The 13,004-nt window shown below is 40.2% G+C and overlaps 1 protein-coding gene across 3 annotated transcripts in view; it reads right to left on the reverse strand.

Annotated features, from left to right (window-relative positions):
- Window positions 1–13,004, reverse strand: part of CDK15 (cyclin dependent kinase 15) — a 120,905-nt gene that overhangs the window by 79,178 nt on the left and 28,723 nt on the right. For all 3 annotated transcript variants that reach the window (XM_032754930.2, XM_058439687.1, XM_058439689.1), the window contains exon 5: window positions 9,687–9,766. In XM_032754930.2, coding sequence (XP_032610821.1) covers window positions 9,687–9,766 — 80 coding nt within the window. The remainder of the gene's footprint in view (window positions 1–9,686; window positions 9,767–13,004) is intronic.

Here is a 13,004-nt window from a genome sequence, read left to right on the forward strand (position 1 = left end):
AAGTTAATATTGTTATGTGTGAATCTGATCCTGTCATTATGATGTTAGTTGGTTATTTTGCTCGTTAGTTGCTATTGTTTCTTCCTAGCCTCGATGGTCTTTACAATTTGGCATGTTTTTGCAGTGGCTGGTACCGGTTGTTCCTTTCCATGTTTAGTGCTTCCTTCAGGAGCTCTTTTAGGGCAGGCCTGGTGGTGACAAAATCACTCAGCGTTTGCTTGTCTGTAAAGTATTTTATTTCTCCTTCACTTATGAAGCTTAGTTTGGCAGGATAGCAAATTCTGGGTTGAAAATTCTTTTCTTTAAGAATGTTGAATATCGGCCCCCACTCTCTTCTGGCTTGTAGAGTTTCTGCTGAGAGATCAGCTGTTAGTCTGATGGGCTTCCCTTTGTGGGTAACCCGACCTTTCTCTCTGGCTGCCCTTAACATTTTTTCCTTCATTTCAACTTTGGTGAATCTGACAATTATGTGTCTTGGAGTTGCCCTTCTCGAGGAGTATCTTTGTGGCGTTCTCTGTATTTCCTGAATCTGAATGCTGGCCTGCCTTGCTAGATTGGGGAAGTTCTCCTGGATAATATCTTGCAGAGTGTTTTCCAACTTGGTTCCATTCTCCCCATCATTTTCAGGTACACCAATCAGACGTAGGTTTGGTCTTTTCACATAGTCCCAAATTTCTCGGAGGCTTTGTTCATTTCTTTTTATTCTTTTTTCTCTAAACTTCCCTTCTCTCTTCATTTCATTCATTTCATCTTCCATCAGCGATACCCTTTCTTCCAGTTGATTGCATCTGCTACTGAGGCTACTGCAATCTTCGCGTAGTTCTCGAAACTTGGCTTTCAGCTCCATCAGCTCCTTTAAGCCCTTCTCTCCATTGGTTATTCTAGTTATCCATTCTTCTAATATTTTTTCAAAGTTTTTAACTTCTTTGCTATTGTTTTGAATTTCCTCTCGTAGCTCAGAGTAGTTTGATCGTCTGAAGCCTTCTTCTCTCAACTCATCAAAGTCATCCTCCATCCAGCTTTGTTCCGTTGCTGGTGAGGAACTGCGTTCCTTTGGAGGAGGAGAGGTGCTCTGTTTTTTAGAGTTTCCAGTTTTTTTGTTCTGTTTTTTCCCCATCTTTGTGGTTTTATCTACTTTTGGTCTTTGATGATGGAGATGTACAGATGGGTTTTTGGTGTGGATGTCCTTTCTGTTTGTTAGTTTTCCTTCTACCAGACAGGACCCTCAGCTGCAGGTCTGTTGGAGTTTACTAGAGGTCCACTCCAGACCCTGTTTGGCTGGGTGTCAGCAGCGGTGGCTGCAGAACAGCGGATTTTCGTGAGACCACAAATTCAGCTGTCTGATAGTTCCTCTGAAAGTTTTGTCTCAGAGGAGTACCCGGTTGAATGAGGTGTCAGTCTGTCCCTACTGGGGGGGTGCCTCCCAGTTAGGCTGCTCAGGGGTGAGGGACCCACTTTAGGAGGCAGTCTGTCCGTTCTCAGATCTCCAGCTGCGTGCTGGGAGAACCACTACTCTCTTCAAAGCTGTCAGTCAGACAGGGACCTTTTAGTCTGTGGAGGTTCTTGCTGAGTTTTTGTTTGTCTGTGCCCTGCCCCCAGAGGTGGAGCCTATAGAGGCAGGCAGGCCTCCTTGAGCTGTGGTGGGCTCCACCCAGTTCGAGCTTCCTGGCTGCTTTGTTTACCTAAGCAAGCCTGGGCAATGGCGGGCGCCCCTCCCCCAGCCTCGCTGCCGCCTTGCAGCTTGATCTCAGACTGCTGTGCTAGCAATCAGTGAGACTCCGTGGGCACAGGACCCTCCGAGCCAGGTGCGGGACACAATCTCCTAGTGTGCCGTTTTCCAGGCCCGTTGGAAAAGCGCAGTATTGGGGTGGGACTGACCCGATATTCCAGGTGCCGTCTGTTTCCCCTTTCTTTGACTAAGAAAGGGAACTCCCTGACCCCTTGCGCTTCCCGAGTGAGGTAATGCCTCGCCCTGCTTCAGCTCGCGCACAGTGCGCTTCACCGACTGTCCTGCACCCACTGTTAGGCACTCCCTAGTGAGATGAAACCGGTACCTCAAGCAGAAATGCAGAAATCATCCGTCTTCTGTGTCGCTGGGGCTGGGAGCTGGAGACCGGAGCTGTTCCTATTCGGCCATCCAAGATATTTTAATTGTATGTTTAGTATAATTTTAGTCTCACCTATTACTAAAACTCCAGATGCCTCTTTTTAAATCATGATGGCATGATTTGTTTATTATGATGGCCTCATGCTCTCATTTGCTAAAATGGCCAAGGAACAATATCTACTTGGAATGAGGCTTCCTGCTAACAATACTGGGTATAAATTTCATGTCATTTTCTTGATAATTACAGTTTTTGTAGGAGTAGGAAAAGTGTCTGTTTTATATTTCTCTGTTGTTCACTTACATGGGAATTACTAATTTTACCTTCAACCCACAGTTTCTTTGCAGAAATCTTTTTAACCATTCATCCATTTTATGAAGATTAACCACTTGTACATGTCAAGTCCTCTCAACTTTTTATCACATACAAATCTATTGGCATTACCTTCCAAATTGTCCAGAACCCCTCCCTTCTTCTCATATCTTCTGCCAGCACCCTGGACCAAGCCACTATCATATGTTGGCTGAATTATTGCAAATGCCTCCCATCTGCCTGCTTCCCTGCTTCCCTCCTATGGCCACTTCTGCACAGGACAGCCAGACACTGCTATCCTTCTCAAATGAGTTAGTGCATGTGCCTCCTGGTTCCAAACCCTCCAGTGGCCTCTCATCTCATGCAGAGTAAATTCAAAGGACTTGCGATTTCCTGCCCACCCCACTGTTGGCTGTGCCCATCGTGACCTGTCATCTCCTCACACTCCCATCTTTGCTCACTTGGCTTTAGCCTCATTGGCCTCCTGGCTGTTCCTTAGACACACTTGCAAACACATTTCCACCCCAGGATTTTACAGTTGCCAGTGTCTTTTCCTGTAATCCTCTCTTCTCACCTCTCTGCCTTCATCCTCCCTTCTCACCTCTCTGCCTTCATCCTCCCTCACTTTCTTCAGAGCCTCCGCTCAAATGATACATATAGGTACAGACTTCCTTGACCATTCTAGATGAAATAGCAGCCCTCTACTTCATCCCACCTCGGCAGCCCTCCACCCCATCCCACCTCTACCCCATCCTACCCTCTCTCTCTGGGCCCTGCTCTATTCTTTTCCATAGTGCCTGTCACCACCATCTGACATTTTATATATATAAATATTTGTTTATTGTCTGTCTCCACAATTGAGAATATAAACTCCATTAAGAGTGGGCACTTTTGTTTTTTTTGCTTATTGCTATATACTCAGTGCCTAGAACAATGTCTGGCACTCAATAAATATTTATCTTTAAATCAGTGGTCACTAATTACCTAATATCATTTCTATATCTCTAGTTGGTTGGTAAAGGGTGTTTCTGTTGAAGATGCTTTTATTCCTTCTTTCTTTTAGTTGTCTCCCTCATTAGATTATAAATGTTGTATGCTTTATGGCCATTCCTATTACTGCTTTTCTAGTGCCCTAGAACTACTGAAATCATTATATGAAAACTGTGAATTTTGCTGAATAATGAATAGGGAATTCAGATGAAAGAGCAGATGACGTTTAAAGCATTTATCTCACAGTATTGTTTATCATTTTGGTCCATCCACCAGAGGGATCTGAAATGCCTACAGCCTCAGATGTGTGGGTCTTAAACCCAGGAAGAAAAGGTCTTTCTTTCTTCTAATTTTTTAGGACATTTTATAAACTGCACAGCAGGATGTGATATCTGTCCTGCAGACTAAACAGTTGAGGGACACAAAAGTCAACTGAGAAGGGCAAAGATCCTAAAATTAGCATTCTGAGTCTCATAAAATAGTGTTTTTTATTATTAATGTATCCTATGTATACTTATTTTTGTTTTTCTTCAAAGAAAAGACACAAAAGTAAATAGGGATGTCTTTAAGGCTCCAGAGGAAAGCTGATTCTCCAAGTCCTAGGATGTGGCTCTATGCAATGAAGGCCTCGTAGTCAAAGTTGTCTTTAGGCTGTAAACTCATTGAGGGCATGGATTGAACTTGCCCTTGTCTTTGCATCTCCAGCACTAGCACAGGCCTGGCATGTGGTGCTCAATAAGTGCTCATGAATTAATGAAAGCCAGGCCATTTGTAATGAGTTTATGAGGAATCATATAATGAGTCAATGATGGAGTCCTCCTCAACCCTCCCTGGACATTGAATAAAAAAGTGTTTCTAGTCCCTGTTGTTACATTTCCTCTGACTTGAGAATCACAAATCACAAGTTATGCATTCCAAGAAAAGAAATAATTGAAATAATTTTAGATAAATGTTAGAGAAATACTAAGACAAGTGTCAGATAAGTAGTTGTCTTGGTATCTTTGGAATTGTGGTGCTGATCACATACCATTATCCTGGCATTATTTTGTTTTATAAAGATGTAACTATGCACAATGAATTTGCTATATTTGTGATGTGATTTGATTGTGTTCAATGGCAGACTTTCTGTCAACCAGGCCTACCCTAGACTATTTGTGGTCATTGGCAATTCAGAGGTTCTAATCAGCCTCCTCCCCTGCCTCATTGTATGACCTTAGGGAGGCCCCTTAGCCTATTTTCGGCTCAGTTTTCTCATATATGGATTGGGAATCATTACTTTATAATGTTTTTACTAGAGAATGATCTTAAAAGATTCTTAGCTGAGACTGTTTCTAACTTAAACACTGCAATTACTGGCACTGTAGAATCAATGATAGAATCAGAATTGACGAATATACAACATGATATGTTATTTTCTTTAAAATATTTCTTCTGGACACACAAATGGCCAACAAACGTGAAAAAATTGCTCAATGTCACAAATCATCAGAGAAATGCAAATCAAAACCTCAATGAGATACCATCTCACACCAGTCAAAAAGGCTATTATTTAGAAGTAAAAAATTAATGGATGTTGGTAAGCTTGAGAAGAAAAGGGAATGCTTATACACTGTGGGTGGGAATGTTAATTAGTTCAGCCACTGTGGAAAACAGTTTAGAAATTTCTCAAAGTGAGGCAGGGCAGGCGAGCCCCCAAACTGGGGCTTAGCCTGGGAGGGTTCTTGGCTTCACCCAGGAAAGAATTCAAGGGTGAGCCTGTGGTGTTAGCAGCTTTTATTGAAGCAGCAGTGTTCAGCAGCAGCAGGTGTACCTCTCCTTGCAGAGCAGGGCTGCCACATAGGCAGTGTGCCCAGAGTAGCAGCTCAGAGGTAGCTCTACAGTTATATTTATACCCACTTTTAGTTATATGCAAATTAAGGGGCAGTTTATGCAGAAAGTTTTAGGAAAAGAGTGGTAATTCCAGGTTGTCAGGTTGTTGCCATGGGAAAGGGTGGTAACTTTCAGATGTTGCCATGGCAATGGTAAACTGACATGGCACACTGGTGGGTGTGTCTTCTGGAAAGCTGCCTCCACCCAGGCCCTGTTTTGGCTAGTCCTAAATTTGGTTTAGTGTTCAAGCCCCATCTCTGGAGTCGAGTCCCATCTCCTGCCTCAAAAAAACCAAAAACAGAATTACCATTTGACCCAGCAATTCCATTCCTGGGTATATACCCAAAGGAAAATAAATTGTTCTGTCAAAAACACTCCTAGACTTGTATGTTCGTCACAGCACTATTCACAATAGCAAAGACATAGACTCAACCTAGGTGCCCAGCAATGGCATACGGGATAAAGAAAATTTGTACACTGGCACCATAAAATACTATGCAGCCACAAAAAAAAAAAAAAAAAGAACAAAATCAAGTCCTTAGCAGCAACATGGATGCAGATGGAGGCCATTATCCTAAGTGAATTAACGTGGGAACAGAAAACAAATACCACATGTTCTCACTTACAAGTGAAAGCTAATAACTGGGGGTATTGGGTACACACAGACATAAGATGGGAATAATAGACACTACACCAGGGACTCCAGAAGGGGAGAGGAAGGGAGAGGGACACGGGTTGAAAAATTACCTATCAGGTACTATATTCACTATTTGGGTGACAGGATACCTCAGCATCATGCAATATACTCATGTAACAAACCTGGACATGTACCCCTTGAATCTAAAATTAAAGATTAAAAAAATACTTCTTCTGCATTTTCCTTAATGTTTATATAAAATGTATAATAAAAAACAGATTCCTATTTTTATTTTTACTGTTGCCAAACAATAAATACTTTAGTTAAGCATTTCCAAATTCATCATAATAAAGTAGAAAGGATTTTAAATAGAATAGATATGGATTCTAACAACTCTGATTACTATCTCTGTGACCTCAGACAAGTTACCTAACCTCTCTGAGGCTGGAATTTCTTTATCTCTACAACAAAAATAGCACATTTTACTTCCTAGGGTTGGTATAAAGGTTGTAAAAATATATATTATATGGGGGGGAGATTATGTCATATGCCTGGTCCTCAAAAAAGATTAGTTATATGACTCCTTCCTAAGAAAAATGCTATTAACAGGCTGAAAGTCCTCAGTTTAAACCAAAAGTTGACCACTTGAACAAAAATATCTAAAACAATGCACATTATTAAGATATTGCTATAAAGTTTCATAAAACTAAGAAATGTTGTACTATGTAAAAACATAACACATTAGCCTATTGAAATGAAAGTATTTTCTCCTAGTTGTAAAAATAAACACTTAAACTACAATTCTAAAGTCAATTATGAGAGATTTCTAAGGCACTATGAAGGCCTCTGCTTTTCTTAATTAGCAAAGGAACGAGGGTGGTAGGGAACACGTCTATTTTGTGTATTGCTGTGTATCTAGCAGTTCGGCAGAGTGCCTGGTCATAGTAGGTGCTAAATGAATATTTCTAGAGTGGGTGCATAGAAAGCATATGAATGTTTGAATCAGAGAGATTCGGTTTGAATCACCACCATATAGTGGAATAATATTAATAATATCTATCTCTAAAGATTGTTAAGAGGATTGAAAGAAGTATGAAAAGCACCTGACACATGTATTAAGGTATATTTCCCTTGGGAGGCCAAGACACGCGGATCACCTGAGGTCAGGAGTTCAAGACCAGCCTGGCCAACATGGTGAAACCCTGTCTCTACTAAAAATACAAAATTAGCCAGGTGTGGTGGCGCATGCCTGTAATTCCAGCTACTCCGGAGGCTGAGGCAGGAGAATTGCTTGAACCCCGAAGGCAGAGGTTGCAGTAAGCCGAGATCTTGCCATTGCAATCCAGCCTGGGCAACAAGAGCAAAACTTCATCTCAAAAAAAAAAAAAAAAAAAAGAAAAGAAAAAAATTATTTCCCTTAGTGCTGTTCATACTTTTGCTAGTTTCGTAATATTACATGTTAAGGTCAAATGAAAATAGTACTCCAAATGACCAGACTAGTAAATTGCCACATGTATTCTACCTGTATAGAAAGAGACCATATATGTAGTAAAATCATACTTAATAAATCTTTGGCTGCTATACCATCAGGGCAGCCAAACTGTTCAGGAAAAGCAATTCCTGCTTCAAGGCTTTTTAAAGAAGGCTGCATTACTTGTTCAGTTTTCCTGCACGTGCCTTTCGGTTGCCTTTTTAGCTAGTGACCCTGGATTTTAGCTAATGAACTCCAGCTGTTCTTATTTTGCCTTCCAGCCCTTCTCATTTAACCTCCTGTCTCCCTGGTCTCACATCCTTAAAGTTCTTACAGGAAAAATGGGACAGTGCCAAAGTTTCATATCTTCTTGAGGGGAGAGGCCTCTTTTAACAAGGGCTCCAAGCTTTTATAGTGGTGTAAAAAGAAACATTCATTTTTGGAAATTGGATTCCTAACAACCTCCAATGTGTCAGAAATCCTCTTGTGGTTTTTAATATTACACAAGCAAAGCATTCGGTAAGGTAAGTCCATAAAACAAACCAAGAAAGTCCACAGTTGACTACTAAATGTAATTGTAAACACCTGTGATGGAGAGGCAATTCCTCCGTAAATATGCAATGAAAGAAACATTTAGCATACAGAACAAAACAGATCCAGCTTTTCTGAACCATGCTGAGAACCATCTGTTAGCAAACCTGGCAAAAGGTTTCACTGTTACAGTTAAATGTCAACCTGAAAAACTTGGCTGTGGGCAATATCTAAGCAAAGCCAGTCTTAAGCAATTGGCAAACTCAGGCTCACAAAGGAAACCTTCCTCTTATGCGGGTGACCTGGGAATTTCTATTACGTTCACAAATACTCTTTAACTTATCCATACATCTCTTTCCAAATCTGATCATCCTTTCATGGAGACCATTAATAAGTACATTAGTTAATGCAGTTTCCATTATATTAAACACTTAAAACCATGCCTTCTCCCAGAATGCACCTGATCCTACCAGGATGAATCTCTGGCTAAACCAATAGCCCATTTGGCCCTTCCAATTAAATTCAAAATGATGTATTTCCCAGGGGCTCTGAAAGACTTTTGAAAAGGGTATCAAATTCAGTTATAAACTCATTTTCTGAATTGCTTTTTCCATAACCCATCCTTCCAAGCTCAGTTCAAAATCTACTGACTCCATCAGTCACACTGAGACTAACTTGCTCTCATCTTAATTTATGTCTTTTATATACTTGTAACTTGAATCATGTGCTCTGCTAAGACTGCAAATGATGGAACAAAGATATGGGTTTCTCTTCTTATCCATCACAGCATCCAGCAGCATACTCTGCATATAGCATGTGCTCAGTAAAGAACAGAAGATAAGTAGTTAAAAGTGGGAGAAAATAAGGCCGGGGAAGTGCCATTTCTCTGGGATTTTGCTGAAATGCATAGCAATCCTATCATCATCTTATTTCAAATGGCTCATGCAATAAAAGTTGATAAATTATATTTTTAATGATTCATTTCACTATGTTGGTTTCTTGATGTTTATATTATAAAGTATTAGTTATCTTGATGGTAAATAAGACATTACCCAGGAAAAGAAGAATGGAATAATAATGGTCAACATTTGTTGAACTCTGAAAAATTGACTCTGTGATAAGTGCTTTATATACATATTCTTGTTGAATCCTCATAACAACTCCATGAAATAGGTACTACTATTATCCTCTTTCTGCAATAAACTGAGTAATAAATAGGTAAAGTAACCTACCCAACATCATACCACTAGTGATTGGTGGACCTGTGCTGCAAACCCAAGTCCATTTGACACCAGGTTCCTCACCCATTTGCTGTACTGTCCAGGCCACAGAGAAAATCAGGCAGAACACTAAAAATGCATGCCTTCTGGAGAATCTCCAAGTGCTAGCTAACAACATGCTATGTTCAGGCAAATTTCCCAGGAAGAATTTGTGTGATTATATATTTTCTCTTTTATAGGAATTTTCTGAGGTTATATAGGTATAGCCTTAGCACCTAGCATGAGGCCAAACACATGGAAAGTATTAGTAATTGCTCAGTGAATTCATAGTTTCGGTCAAGTGATATAAGAGTTTTAAATCTCAACTTCCTCAAAATTAAGTAATAAAATAGCAGTGTACAGGCTCTTGAAAAACTTGTATGAAAAATAAAAATGTAATTATAGTATTCCAGAAGAATCAAAACTAGATGCTGAATGGATCAATGCAATACATTTTTTACCAAATCAAGGACTCAAAACAAATCTATTGGGTCCATTTCTGCTGTTCTTACCTTCTCGGATAGCTGTAAATGGGACTCCTTCCTCTGCATTCATGCTGATGACTTTTAAAGCCACTAGTTGTCCATTTATTCTAGAAGAGAGGGATTGAGGGGCACACACTTATTGGTTCAAAGCAGCAATTTATACCAAAGATGGCTTAACAAAAGCACTTTCGCTTCAAAATATATTCTAGCATATAAATCTATAATTTTCTCAAAATAAAAAGTTTAACATGTATCAATACATACATAACATATATATTGCAAAGCATTTTCCCTCTTTGCTAAAGTGATATATATATGTCCATTATAGAAAATTTGGAGCTTATTATTATTTTTCATCTGACTTATTGTAGTGTTTTTTTGTTTTTTTTTTTTTGAGACAGAATCTCGCTCTGTTGCCCAGGCTGGAGTACAGTGGCATGATCTCGGCTCATTGCAACCTCCGCCTCCTGAGTTCAGGCAATTCTCCTGCCTCAGCCTCCCGAGTAGCTGGGATTACAGGGGACCCCCACCACACCTGGCTAATTTTTGTATTTTTAGCAGAGATGGGGTTTCGCCATGTTGGCCAGGCTGGTCTCAAACTCCTGACCTCAGGTGATCTGCCCACCTCAGGCTCCCAAAGTGCTGGGATTACAGGTGTGAGCCACCATGCCCAGCCTTGTAGTGGTCTTCTAACAGTTTCCCTGCTGAGACACTTGCACTCCTACTATTTACTCTCAGCAGAGTAGTTGGAGGTATACTTTTCAAATGACAATCAGGACAAGTCACTTTTCTGTTCAAAAGCCACCATATCTCCATGCGTTACTTAGAATAAAAGCCAAATTCTTGCAGCGGGCTTCTAAGTGCTACCTGATCTTCCCAGGCCACACCATTATCTCTCTTCATTTCCTCCTACTCTCCCCTTATTCATCATTTTATTCATGATATCAGCTAAGTGCTGAGAATAGAGAAGAGATTTTAATGCAGGTATAAATCCATTGTTCTTAATACAGTGGGATTAAAATCATATAGTTAGTAACCTTTTCTCCTCCGTGTAACTTTTCTCTTATAGTTCATTCTTGTACAATCCGATATTTAATAAAGATTTAACATTTCATCAGGCCGGGCGCGGTGGCTCACACCTGTAATCCCAGCACTTTGGGAAGGCAAGGCTGGTGGTTCACGAGGTCAGGAGATTGAGAACATCCTGCCTAACACGGTGAAACCCCGTCTCTACTAAAAATACAAAAAATTAGCCGGGTGTGGTGGTGGGCACCTGTAGTCCCAGCTACTCGGGAGGCTGAGGCAGGAGAATGGCATGAACCTGGGAAGTGGAGCTTGCAGTGAGCCAAGATCGTGCCACTGCACTCCAGCTTGGGCGACAGAGCAAGACTCCGTCTCAAAAAAAAAAAAAAAAAAAAAATTCATCACATAAATGTACTACACTGTATTTAGCCAATTTCAAATGCCTTTCCATTGTTTCTAGCTTTGGGCTATTATAAAAATACTGTGATGATCGTACTTGTTGACAAATCTTTTCACAAAACCCCAATTACTTCCTTAAAGCAGTGGCAGAATTGCTGAAACAAAGGGTACGTAATGCACATGTTTTTATTGATTTGCACTCATGTTCCCAAACTGTCCCATGGAGTACACTACCTGGTCATGCGAATGGCCATTCTCATGCTCCCTCACCAACATGGGGCAGGTTTTGTTTTGGGGGCTTTTGGGCTTCATTTTTTAAAACAGTTCTAGATTTACAGAAAAACTGAGAATGCAGTACAGAAAGTTCCCATCTATCTCTCATTTAGTTTCCTCTATTGTTAACATCTTACATTAATATGATACATTTGTTATAATTAATTTAAAATATTGGCACATTATTACTAACTAAAGTCCATCGTTTATTAAGATTTCTTTAGTTTTTACCTAATGTCTTTTTTTTGGTCCAGGATCTCATTCAGGATTATATTTAGCTGTCCTGTCTTCTTAGGCTCCTCTTGACTATGACAGTTTCCCAGACTTTCTTTGTTTTTGACGACCTTGACAGTTTTGAGGAGTACTAGTCAAGTATTGGGTAGGACTCCCCTCTTTTGGAACTTTTCTGATATTTCTCTTATGATTAGACTGGGTTATGGATTTGGGGGAGGTAAAGTACCATCTTTATCATATCATATTAAGAGTGCATACCATCAGCCCGGCGCAGTGGCTCACGCCTGTAATCCCAGCACTTTGGGAGGTTGAGGCGGGTGGATTGCCTGAGCTGGGGAGTTTGAGACCAGCCTGGGCAACATGGTGAAACCCCGTCTCTACTAAAATACAAAAAATTAGTCGGGTATGGTGGCACACGCCTGTGATCCCAGCTACTCTGGAGGCTGAGAGAGGAGAATCGCTTGAACCCGGGAGCCGGAGGTTGCAGTGAGCCGAGGTTGCGCCACTGCACCCCAGCCTGGGCAACAGAGTGAGATTCCATCTGGAAAAAAAAAAAAAAAAGAGTGCATACCATCATCATGATTTATGACTTTTGATGCTGACTTTAGTCACCTGTCTGAGATAGTGTTGGTCAGGTTTCTCTACCCTAAAGTTACTCTTTTTCCCCCTTTTTCATACTGTACTTTTAGAGAAATGCCACTATGAATGACCCACACTTAAGGAGTGGAGAGTTATGCTGTACCTCTTTGAAGGTATATTATCTACATAAATTATTTGTATTTATTTGGCATGAGAGATTTGTTTCTTCTCTCCCATTTGTTAATGTATTGAATCATTTATTTATATCAGTATGGACTCATAGATATTTATTTTATACTTTGGGTTATAATTTAATACCACTTTTTTTGGTTGCTCAAATTTTTGCTGCTTTGTCCTTTAGAAGCTCTTTCACTTGGCTCCTGCGTCCCTCTGACATAGCCCTATCATGTGGGTTGGCTTTTTGCTTTCATCTTCATTTTTTTGGCCTATTTGAAAGGTAAAAAGTTTATCACATTTTAATTTATATTTATTTAACCATATGTGAAACTGACTTTTCATAAGTTTATGGATCTTTTCTGTTTTTCTTGTGATTTGCCGATTTGCCCACCTTTTTATTGAACTATTTTGCATATACTTTTCCCCAGTTTCTTTTGTTTGCCTTATCATGTCTTTGAAATTTTGTTTTAAAGTTTTATGATGTAAGTATTTTCCTCAGAACATGGTTCTGTGAAATTCTCCCCCAAACCCTGCAAAAAGTTTTTTGGCAAATAATGTCTATAAGAGAAAATGCTTTTTTTTTTTTTTTTTGAGACAGTGTCATTCTCACCCAGGCTAGAGTGCAGTGGTGCCAATCTCAGCTCACTGCAACCTCTGCCT

The sequence above is a fragment of the Hylobates moloch genome, unplaced genomic scaffold (assembly GCF_009828535.3).
Source record: "Hylobates moloch isolate HMO894 unplaced genomic scaffold, HMol_V3 SCAFFOLD_1, whole genome shotgun sequence".
In the NCBI taxonomy this organism is placed as follows: domain Eukaryota; kingdom Metazoa; phylum Chordata; class Mammalia; order Primates; family Hylobatidae; genus Hylobates; species Hylobates moloch.